At 47.3% G+C, this 12,229-nt stretch overlaps 1 protein-coding gene across 1 annotated transcript in view; it reads left to right on the top strand.

The window, feature by feature from the left end:
- Positions 1-12,229, top strand: part of LOC143815175 (uncharacterized) — a 47,300-nt gene that overhangs the window by 10,972 nt on the left and 24,099 nt on the right. Inside the window, exons 2-3 of the mRNA XM_077294130.1 lie at positions 2,556-3,143; positions 5,125-5,206. Coding sequence (XP_077150245.1) covers positions 2,559-3,143; positions 5,125-5,206 — 667 coding nt within the window. The 5' untranslated portion in view covers positions 2,556-2,558. The remainder of the gene's footprint in view (positions 1-2,555; positions 3,144-5,124; positions 5,207-12,229) is intronic.

Genomic DNA, 12,229 nt, shown 5'->3' with positions numbered 1-12,229 from the left:
GTTCCCTCACAACTCGATTAAATGATGTTCTGCTAATCCTCCGTCCCTCCCTGATGTTACGGTTGGAACGGCACCCGTTTGTCGGATAGGCCTGGAGTTCTTCCGGGACCCTAGAGACGCCCCTCTCCCGCAATTGCCTCCCAAGACTTCATAGGTGATTTAGGTGAGACAGCCCGCCTGAGACTGACTGTCCTGCCGCTGTTTAGAGTATTGCTTGAAGCTGGTTATTGTAATACTCCCTCGGCGTTCCGGCCACCGGTAGTGCGCCTCAGTAGGATGTTGCTCCGGTCTTACAGCACGACCCCTACTGGTATTCTCCTATCGCTTGATCTCGTTTCTCACTCAGCACAATCTATCTCGCTTCTAATCCTTTCTTGGGTCCCGCCGCTTCCCGGAGCTGGCGCGGACCCGTTACGTTCTTTTCAATGCCAAGCCTCTGTCAGGATCCCACCCCTGACAGAGACCCTACTGTCTCTTCCTCCACAACACCCTCTGCCACCAGGTGTTGCTTCATCCAATCCAGTCAGCTTTCTGATCTAACTTCCTGCCTGACCCCCAGTTTACCCACTATGGTGGGGAGTGGCCTAATGAATAGCACCCTTAGCTCCCCCCGGAGGCCCAGCTGTGAAATGTATTGGTGTCTGTGATACCTGATCAGATGAACTCCTTCAGTGCCATCGGACGCACCGTAGCTCCCCATAGTGGCGGAGCCACAGTACTGCAACGACCAGGACTCTGGGGCGCTGCATAGCCACCTTTTGCTTTGATGACTGCTTTGCACACTCTTGGCATTCTCTTGATGAGCTTCAAGAGGTAGTCACCGGGAATGGTTTTCACTTCATAGGTGTTCCCTGTCAGGTTTAAAAAGTGGGATTTCTTGCCTTATAAATGGGGTTGGGACCATCAGTTGTGTTGAGCAGAAGTCTGGTGGATACACAGCGGATAGTCCTACTGAATAGACTGTTAGCTGCTTTTTTTCTTGCCATAATACAAATTCTAAGTAAAGAAAAACGAGTGGCCATCATTACTTTAAGACATGAAGGTCAGTGAGTCCGAAAAATTAGGAAAACTTTGAAAGTGTCCCCAAGTGCAGTGGCAAAAACTATCAAGCGCTACAAAGAAACTGGCTCACATGAGGACCGCCCCAGGAAAGGAAGACCAAGAGTCACCTCTGCTTCTGAGGATAAGTTTATCCGAGTCACCAGCCTTAGAAATCGCAGGTTAACAGCAGCTCAGATTAGAGACCAGGTCAATGCCACACAGAGTTCTAGCAGCAGATACATTCTCTACAGCAACTGTTAAGAGGAGACTTTGTGCAACAGGCCTTCATGGTAATATAGCTGCTAGGAAACCACTGCTAAGGACAGGCAACATGCAGAAGAGACTTGTTTGGGCTAAAGAACACAAGGAATGGACATTAGACCAGTGGAAATCTGTGCTTTGGTCTGATGAGTCCAAATTTGAGATCTTTGGTTCCAACCACTATGTCTTTGTGTGATGCAGAAAAGGTGAACGGATGGACTCTACATGCCTGGTTCCCACCGTGAAGCATGGAGGAGGAGGTGTGATGGTGTGGGGGTGCTTTGCTGGTGACACTGTTGGGGATTTATTCAAAATTGAAGGCATACTGAACCAGCATGGCTACCACATTATCTTGCAGCAGCATGCTATTCCATCCGGTTTGCGTTTAGTTGGACCATTATTTATTTTTCAACAGGACAATGACCCCAAATACATCTCCAGGCTGTGTAGGGGCTATTTGACCAAGAAGGAGAGTGATGGGGTGCTACGCCACATGACCTGGCCTCCACAGTCACCAGACCTGAACCCAATCGAGATGGTTTGGCGTGAGCTGGACCGCAGAGTGAAGGCAAAAGGGCCAACAAGTGTTAAGCATCTCTGGGAACTCCTTCAAGATTGTTGGAAGACCATTCCTGGTAACTAGCTCTTGAAGCTCATCAAAAGAATGCCAAGAGTGTGCAAAGCAGTCATCAAAGCAAAAGGTGGCTTCTTTGAAGAACCTAGAATATACGACATATTTTCAGTTGTTTCACACTTTTTTGGCAAGTGTCTAATTCCATGTGTCAATTCATAGATTTGATGCCTTCATTGGGAATTTACAATTTTCATACTCTTGAAAAGATGTGTCCAAACTTTTGGTCTGTAATAAAAAATTATATGTATGTATGTATGTATGTGTGCATATGTATGTGTGTATATATATATATATATATATATATATATATATATATATATATATATATATATATATATATATATATATATATATATATATATATATATATATATATATATATATATATATATATATATATATATATTTATTTTTTTTTTTTATTTATTTATTTTATTTCATTTTATTATTTTACATCCAGAGATTTAAAATCTGAACTAACCAAATTACTTCTCATAGCTGTATCCAGTTTAGGCAATTGTCTGATACATTGTAGCACAGTGACTATTTCTATTAGAGTTTCTGTAAGGAATGGCTGTTTTGTGCAGTTGCCATATTAGTACCATCTCCCTCCTTGCAGGTGATGCAGGACGCAGAGCAGAAGTCATCCGCATGGAGATACTCAGAGACTGCATTATGTCAAGAGGACACACTGAATCTTTTCCAGGAACTTGCTGAACAAAAGCGAAAAGAACGAGAAAAAGATCCAGCAGTTAAATTTTTCAAAAGAAAGTACAGTTTAAAAGTCACAAAATATCCTTCTCCCGGGAATATTCTCCACACTGGGAGACAGCTTCCCCGCTCGCCGGGTCCTGGGGTTTTACCCCTTCTGCCTTCTCAGAAGTTTGAACCAAGAGAAGAGAATGAAAAGTCTTTCACTTCATATGTGGCTAAAACCCCAAACATGGTGCCGTGCGGCCGCCAGCTGCCCCGCACCCTGACCAAGGGGAATGTATTGAGAGAAATTCAGATCAATGTCAGAGAAGATGAAACTGTCAAACGCAAAAAGAATAGTGAACGAGATGGGAGCAGCTCGATGATCTGTGACGCACGGGAAGGGGAAACAACAAGAAGTAAAATCAGTGCTGGAAACGTTTCCAGAGCGTCCAACAAAATGCAAAACATGGCAAACCTGTCCTGTCAAGATGGGGTGGCGACTATGCAAATGGCGAGTAAAATACAAATTGTCTGTACTGTGCTAGATACTGTGGGGTCCCAGCAGTGTGACCTTCACAGATGTCTATCCTATATATAGGCGATATATGTATAATTTGGGGGAAGGGTCAGTGTTTTTATTGCTGTGTTAAAGTAGAATTAGAATCTTCTTCTTTCTTCCGGAGCACGCTGCTCCTCTGCCTCTCGGCTTCCTGGATGCCGGGGAGCTTTGTGCTCCTGAAGATTACCAGTTTATAACAGATGTGCAGCAGGTCTGGGCTGTGCTCTCTCCTAAGCCACTAGTAAAGGCAGCTCTGCCTCTGCAGCATCAGGGAAGCGCGGGGGGGACTGAAGCTCACTGCATCCCGCAGTCCGCGCCCGGTTACAGAGCGGCGCTTGCAGACTTTACGGCAATAGAACCTGCATGTGGCACACGCTTTTGGCCAAGATGAGCGAATCTGGCACTGCAGAGGTGACTGGTAACCTACACAAAGGTCTAAATAATTGTTAGTCTCTTTTTCTATAGTTTTTTTGACATGGCCATATGTGGGCTTATTTTTTTTGCGGGACAAAGTTTTGAATAACACTGTTCATATATTATGGTAAGTGTGTGGAATCCAAATAGGAAGTTGCAATCCTGCCCCTGTTTTTTGTAACTTGTTTTTACGATGTTTATCTGGAAAAAAAAAAAAAAAGACCTGACAACTTGATTCTTCAGGTCCGTATACAGCTACGGTGACATCAAGCTTGTATAGTTGTAGTGTTAGAAAATACAATATGCATATACGTTTATCGTGAGGGGGGGCTTAATTACTTCACGGGTGCAGCGGTACCAAACATATTTAAAGGGACTCTGTCACCTGAATTTGGAGGGAACAATTTTCAGCCATAGAGGCGGGGTTTTCGGGTGTTTGATTCACCCTTTCCTTACCCGCTGGCTGCAATATGGGATTGAAGTTCATTCTCTGTCCTCCATAGTACACGCCGGCGTAAGGCAAGATTGTCTTGTGCAGGCATGTACTACGGAGGACAGAGAATGAACTTCAATCCAATATTGCAGCCAGCATGCAGCCAGCGGGTAAGGAAAGGGTGAATCAAACACCCGAAAACCCCGCCTCTATGGCTGAAAATTGTTCCCTCCAAATTCAGGTGACAGAGTCCCTTTAAATTCTTTTAATATATTTTGGAGGGCGCACGTTATGTGATTGCACCACTTAAAGGAGTATTCTCAAGTCTGGTGAGCTGAGCTAATGCTTGGGATCCGGCTGCTGAGACCACCACTGATTCCAAAAAACCAGGGCTCTGAAGAGTTCTGTGTGAATGGAGCAGTGGTCAATCATGTGCACTGTTGCTCCATTTATTCTTATGGGAGTGCCGAAGACTAGCCGAACACTGCGCTTGGCCATGTCCGGCAGTCCAATTAAGAATGAATAGAGCTCTATACACATGATTGACCACCACTCCATTGCCACAGAGCTCTTCAGAGACCTGGTTCTTGGGATCAGTTGAGGTCCCAGTGATAGGATAGGGGATAACTTACCAATCCACGAGGGATAATTTCCATATTTGAGAATAACCCTTTAGATGCCGCTGTAAGTCTGATTTGATGAACCACAAAGCTAGAGCCACTTGCTCCTATTAAAGGCAGGTGCCGGCATCAGCCACGTATGAAGCGGGTTCGTCTCCTAAATGTGCGTTGTGTACTTGAATTTAATGTTTGAGGTATATGTACGTCATCTGACAGGAAAAGCATAAGGTCCTGACAGACATGGGAGTCAGGAAGTAATATACATCTCTGAAATGCAGCACAGGCGTTAATTGAGGTGGTGGTATTGGTTCATACATGAAAAAATTGGTGACAGGTTTTGAGGTAAAAGAAACCTTAATATATGAGGAGAATGAATAATGAGCTTATCTAAACTTTCCCCTCAAATGTAATTTTATGGGCATGACTAGAAGCAGGAGTGTCATTGTGAGGATGATGTATTTTGTAGGACTCGATATGTGAAAATATTGAAGTTATGAGCAGGCCGACTGTACCGAATAACAGGAGGATCAGTGAAATGCCTGTACAAGGTAAGCGTGCGCCACTTACGGTGTTTTTTTTTTTTTTTTGTTTAAACAGCAGAGAAAGATTAAAATAACTTTTAATGAAAATATGGTACTTGGTGACACATGCTATAGGGGTCGGTGTTAAGGTTATACACTTGCTCCTTTCTTTAGCACCTGTGCACTTTATTTGTAATGTGTCATATACTCCCTATGGTACTAAGTGACATACATATGTCCTATAGCAGGGGTCAGTGCCAAGGTTATTTTTTACCTGGGTCAATCCTTGTTTTACTATTATCTTCATTAAACGTTATATTTTAAGCTATCTTTTTATTCTATTTGGATTATATATACTCAGATATTTTCTGTTCCTGTGTAAGGTAGCAGGTATCTCTGCTGTTATCATTTTATTTTGCTCACACAGTACAGCATTTTACGTTAAGTCTAAAGGTACCGTCACATTTAGCGACGCTGCAGCGATCTAGACAACGATCCAGATCGCTGCAGCGTCGCTGTGTGGTCGCTGGAGAGCTGTCACACAGACCGCTCTCCAGCGACCAACGATGCCGAGGTCCCCGGGTAACCAGGGTAAACATCGAGTTACTAAGCGCAGGGCCGCGCTTAGTAACCCGATGTTTACCCTGGTTACCAGCATAAACGTAAAAAAAAAAAACACTACATACTTACATTCTGGTGTCTGTCCCCCGGCGCTGTGCTTCTCTGCACTGTGTAAGCGCCAGCCGGAAAGCACAGCGGTGACGTCACCGCTGTGCTCTGCTTTCCGGCCGGCCGGCGCTTACACAGTGCAGAGAAGCACAGCGCCGGGGGACAGACACCAGAATGTAAGTATGTAGTGTTTTTTTTTTTTCTTACGTTTACGCTGGTAACCAGGGTAAACATCGGGTTACTAAGCGCGGCCCTGCGCTTAGTAACCCGATGTTTACCCTGGTTACCAGTGAAGACATCGTTGGATCGGTGTCACACACACCGATTCAGCGATGTCTACAGGAGATCCAGCGACGAAATAAAGTGCTGGCCTTTCTGCTCCGACCAACGATGGCACAGCAGGATCCTGATCGCTGCTGCGTGTCAAACTCAACGATATCGCTATCCAGGACGCTGCAACGTCACGGATCGCTAGCGATATCGTTCAGTGTGAAGGTACCTTAAGTTCCCACAATGAGTATTCGGTGCAGTGTTTCCTCTGCGCATTTTCATGCACAAAAAATGCAGCTTATTACAGTTCTAGCAGAGTCTGTGGGATTTATAAAAATCTCATGGCCACTGACCTGCAGTACGTTTCTGACATCTGCAACATGGCAATTTCTCTTGCTGTAAACATATATTTTAATTGTGGATTTTCCCCATAGACTTTGAGATGAGGAAAATCTGCAATTAAAAAAAATGCATATGCGTTTCCACAGTGAAAACATAAAAAAATTCATGTACTCTGCACACGTCTATCAGTAAAGTTGCATTCCTGCTAAGTAAAAGGAAGTTTCCCAAATAACGAAGATTTATTAAAATATATCGCATACCAAAAAGACTATAAATTGTAGCTGAAAAGTATGTAAAAGAAAAAAAAAATGGGGGGGGAAAAAAGCCCTCATCATAAAATGCAATGGAAAAACACAATTGACCTAAATTAGTTAATTGTTTCAGAAATTCTGAAAAAAAAAAATAAAAAAAAAAAATCTGCAACCATAAAAACGGACCAAATGCTCATCATGGGATCTTGTAGGGATTATCCTGTAGGATAATTTTGTGTACATGCATCCTCAGACATACATTTATACTATGTGGCTATTTGCTGCAGATTTGTGTGTGCGCACGTTAACACTCTGAACTATTGTAGCGCCCCCACTGCCGCAGGGCCGAGGGGTACCCGGTACCGGGCCTCTGAGTCTCTGCTCTGGGGTTGTCACGGTGGCTAGGCCCCGGTCTGTGACCCTGCCGAGGGGCGCGCAGTGAATAATAGATATGATGGATAGCTGATGGTGGTGGTGAGGCTGTAGTGGTGCAGTGCAGTAAATAACGAGGACACCAGGTTGCAGTCTCTTTACCTCTTTACTGAAGATCTCTGGGTCCTCAGTCCGGAATCCGGATAACCAGGCTGCGCAAGTCCGGCCGGTCCAATGGCACCTCCAGAGTTCTCTTCACAGGTGGAAATCTGTGCCTCCCTTCTAGCGCTATGTGTTGCGGTCCTTCCCTGCTGTGCTTACGGAAAGTCCCCACAACTGTTGTGTCCGTTTCTTAAGTTCCCTCACAACTCAATTAGATGATGTTCTGCTAATTCTCCGTCCCTCCCTGATGTTACGGTTAGAACGGCACCCGTTTGACGGGTAGGCTCGGAGCTCTTCCGGGACCCTAGAGTCGCCCCTCTCCTCAGGTTGCCCCCCAAGACTGCATAGGTGATTTAGGTGAGACAGCCCGCCTTAGACTGACTGTCCTGCCGCTGTTTAGAGTATTGCTTGAAGCTGAATATTGTAATACTCCCTCGGCGTTCCGGCTGCCGGTTGTGCGCCTCAGTAGGATGTTGCCTCGGTCTTACAGCATGACCCCTACTGGTATTCTCCTTGTTGCTTTGATCTCGTTTCTCACTCAGCACAATCTATCTCGCTTCCAATCCCTTCTTGGGCACCGCCGCTATACTGAGCAGGCACGGTCCCGTTACGTTCTCTCTTGTTGCCAAGTCTCTGTCAGGATCCCACCCCTGACAGAGACCCTACCGAATCTTCTCCCGCAACACCCTCTGCCACAAGGTGTTGCCTGGCTCCAACCCAGTCAGCTTTCTGCCTAACTTCCTGCCTGACCCCCAGTTTTACCAGTGTGTGAGGAGTGGCCTAATGAATAGAACCCTTAGCTCCCCCTGGAGGCCCGGCGGTGAAATGTATTGGTGTCTGTGATACCTGATCAGATGAACTCCTTCAGTGCCATCAGACGTACCATAGCTCCCCTTAGTGGCGGAGCCACAGTACTGCAACGACCAGGACTCTGGGGCGCTGCACTCCCCCCTGGTTAAATCCAGTACTCCGGGACTGGGAAGAAAACAACAATACAAGTTAGCAAAAAGACATACAATTTTGTTGAGTGCAATAACCATAAGTATATTTGAACAGAGCTTCCCTTTATGGGAGGTGAGGACACTTGAACGTTACAAACATGGTTAAATATCATAGCAACATGCTATAAATAACTTTTCTTACCCAACCGGGTATTCTACTTAGTACAAATTCTTGAACAATAATTTAACATTGCCTTTAAGGACGTACACTCTGAATCCGCTAAAGACCTTCTTATAATCACATTATAAGGCAATTTAACTTTTACATTCTCCTTCTTTAAATCTGCAGGACCGCCTGTCCTAACGGCGCCAGACCTACTGCCTCTTTCTTACAGGACCGCTTCCTTTCAGCCCGAGCCTTCTGTCTTTTCAACTACTATACATAGTATAGAACATAACATTACTTTCAGTTTAGGATCAATGAGCCATTTCTTCAAGGCTCCTAAGAGGACTCACTAACCCCATACGGGTTCACTCTCTCTGTCCTCATCTTTCTATCAACATTATCAACCATTTTCCACAATTAACTCGTTAAATACACATAACTTTCTCTTGCAAACATTATCGTCACTTTCTTTTTGTCAAGACATTATTGCTATCTTTCAGTTTTAAAGCAATACCATTCTTTAAGTGCAACAAATGAACATCCCCTTTAAGAGGGGACCAAGTCTTTATGAGGTAGCACATTTTCTCAAGCTACCAGTCCATACTCATCAAAGGTTCCAGTGTGGTATCTTCACAAAGAGTCCTTCTTTAAGTAAAACCAGTAGGGAGCACCTTAAATAAGGTGCAAACTATTTACAAAAAGTTTGTATCATGCACTATTCATGATTGCGGCAGTTCTGGAAACTTGTGCAAAACTTTAGAAAAAGCAAACAAAACAATAGGGATCCCGGGTCAACGAAGGGATCCCTTTAAAAGTTAACCTTGAACGGGTTTAGCACAGAAGAACAGTAACTGTATACATACTCATGGTATCGAGGTTTATCCCTCCAAGTCTGGGGATGGCTTCCGTGAGTACCGCCCTCCTCCTGCCACCACGTAAAGGGCATCGGCACCCTGGATAGGGGTCTGGGTACTCACGGTTCTCCTCGGAGTGATGGCCCGCAGACACTTGGCACACAGGGAGATGGAAGCAATGGCCGCGGGTCCCGGTAAATCATCTGAGGATGGTGGTGTCACTTCCGGCTTGTATTTACGCACATGCAAGGCATACCACCCTTTGTCTCCCCAGTGGCGGGTATACCGAACTCGGTCCCCTGGGTAGAGATCCCGGCCTGGGTGTCCCTCAATGAGGTGTGCCTCTACATCCCGCCGGTTTACAAACACCTCCAAGGCAAGACCAGACTCTTTAATGAAGCCCCAACCTCCCTGCAGTCGGAAGGTGCTGATCACGCCGTAGCGCTGCGGGCCCCAGTTCTCCTCAGCAGCCTGCCTGACCTGAGCTTTAGTTTGAAGGTCCTTCTCTCGCTCAGCCTGACGCCGGAGCTCCTTCTTGCGGGCCCACTCCTCTTCCTGCTGGCGCAACTGCTGACGGTATTCCCTCTGGCGGATGACCTCAATACTCTCCCCCTCCTCCTGGACATCCCCTGGAAACCCCATCAGATTGGTAGTGGCCGCGCGGGTCCACTTGAAGGTTACCCATTCTCCCTGGAGCTGCGTGGGCTGCTTGGTGGGTCGTAGGGGGCTATCGGCTGTCTGCAGAGTTTCCCAGGGCCTCTCACATTCAATGCGGCTACACACCCGCCTGGGTGGTTGTGGTGGAGGTGAGTCTACATCCACCAGCAGGGGCTCTTCAGTCGCCGCGCCAGGGTCGGCGCCGTTACCTGCTTCTGAAGCATCTCCGGTGCCGGTCTCCTCTGTTGTCGGCTGCGGGATCAGTGCCTGGTGCTGGTGCGGCTCCTCACCGGGGGTGGTTGCTCGCTGGCACAGACTCCGGAACTGCCGGCACAGCTCCTCTACCTCCGCCCCGAGGATCTCCTGATTCGCGCAGCCTGGTAAGGGCTCCTTCGGCTCCCATTGGCGGGGCCTGGTACGGGTCTTCTCTCCCTCTCCGGGGTGACTTCCGCGCTCCATGCTGCCAATCGGATTCTGCCTCGTGGCGTTCAGAGGTTTTCGCTCCTCCCCTTCCGGAGGGCGGCCCCTCTCTCCTCCACCATCCCACACTAGGAGGCGGGCCCTTCTCCTTGATGAGCATATCCTCTGGACATAGTAATATCTGTGAGGGGCGGGTTCCATCTTCGCGCCACTCTTCCAAGCTACGCCCACGATGACACGCCCCCTCTCTCCTGCGTGCCACATAGTACTATAATGGCGGCGGTTTTGGCGGGGAATGGCGCAGCACAGTCTTTACAATAAAGTACAGTCCAAGCACCATAAATCACAGTTCCAAGGCACACATGACCTGATTCTTCAGGCTTAAGTAGATCCTGTTCGTGACGCCAAGTTTGTAGCGCCCCCACTGCCGCAGGGCCGAGGGGTACCCGGTACCGGGCCTCTGAGTCTCTGCTCTGGGGTTGTCACGGTGGCTAGGCCCCGGTCCGTGACCCTGCCGAGGGGCGCGCAGTGAATAATAGATATGATGGATAGCTGATGGTGGTGGTGGTGAGGCTGTAGTGGTGCAGTGCAGTAAATAACGAGGACACCAGGTTGCAGTCTCTTTACCTCTTTACTGAAGATCTCTGGGTCCTCAGTCCGGAATCCGGATAACCAGGCTGCGCAAGTCCGGCCGGTCCAATGGCACCTCCAAAGTTCTCTTCACAGGTGGAAATCTGTGCCTCCCTTCTAGCGCTATGTGTTGCGGTCCTTCCATGCTGTGCTTACGGAAAGTCCCCACAACTGTTGTGTCCGTTTCTTAAGTTCCCTCACAACTCGATTAGATGATGTTCTGCTAATTCTCCGTCCCTCCCTGATGTTACGGTTAGAACGGCACCCGTTTGACGGGTAGGCTCGCAGCTCTTCCGGGACCCTAGAGTCGCCCCTCTCCTCAGGTTGCCCCCCAAGACTGCATAGGTGATTTAGGTGAGACAGCCCGCCTTAGACTGACTGTCCTGCCGCTGTTTAGAGTATTGCTTGAAGCTGAATATTGTAATACTCCCTCGGCGTTCCGGCCGCCGGTTGTGCGCCTCAGTAGGATGTTGCCTCGGTCTTACAGCATGACCCCTACTGGTATTCTCCTTGTTGCTTTGATCTCGTTTCTCACTCAGCACAATCTATCTCGCTTCCAATCCCTTCTTGGGCACCGCCGCTATACTGAGCAGGCACGGTCCCGTTACGTTCTCTCTTGTTGCCAAGTCTCTGTCAGGATCCCACCCCTGACAGAGACCCTACCGAATCTTCTCCCGCAACACCCTCTGCCACAAGGTGTTGCCTGGTTCCAACCCAGTCAGCTTTTCTGCCTAACTTCCTGCCTGACCCCCAGTTTTACCAGTGTGTGAGGAGTGGCCTAATGAATAGAACCCTTAGCTCCCCCTGGAGGCCCGGCGGTGAAATGTATTGGTGTCTGTGATACCTGATCAGATGAACTCCTTCAGTGCCATCAGAAGTACCATAGCTCCCCTTAGTGGTGGAGCCACAGTACTGCAAAGACCAGGACTCTGGGGCGCTGCACTATGATTAAGAACCAGTCGGTTTGAAATGCGTAAGGCCATGAGTTTCCCGGGTTACTTGCCTTTTTTTCTAAATCAATGGTTTTATACCGGGGGTATCGTTTCTCCTTATGGAGAGTGACATACCATCTCTGGCTTGTCAAGGTAAGGAGGCTTATTTGCCGTACAATACTCCTCTGGGAAATTAAATATGCAAATTGCCTCTTCTGAGAAAGAGGACTTAACTCTATAGCGCCACCTGTTGGAAGTAGCGATCCTACAAGTCACAATCAACCCTTTAACGAGCCGTGCAATATGACTTAGGATAAAAGCCAAATCAGTATCTCAATTCGCAGTCCAGAGCCTCTCACCTAGCCAAATTAGTTCTCATGCTTC

Source organism: Ranitomeya variabilis, chromosome 3 (assembly GCF_051348905.1).
Source record: "Ranitomeya variabilis isolate aRanVar5 chromosome 3, aRanVar5.hap1, whole genome shotgun sequence".
Classification (NCBI taxonomy): domain Eukaryota; kingdom Metazoa; phylum Chordata; class Amphibia; order Anura; family Dendrobatidae; genus Ranitomeya; species Ranitomeya variabilis.
The sequence above is the reverse complement of the archived record's forward strand: the minus strand, read 5'-3'. Positions and strand labels throughout refer to the sequence as shown.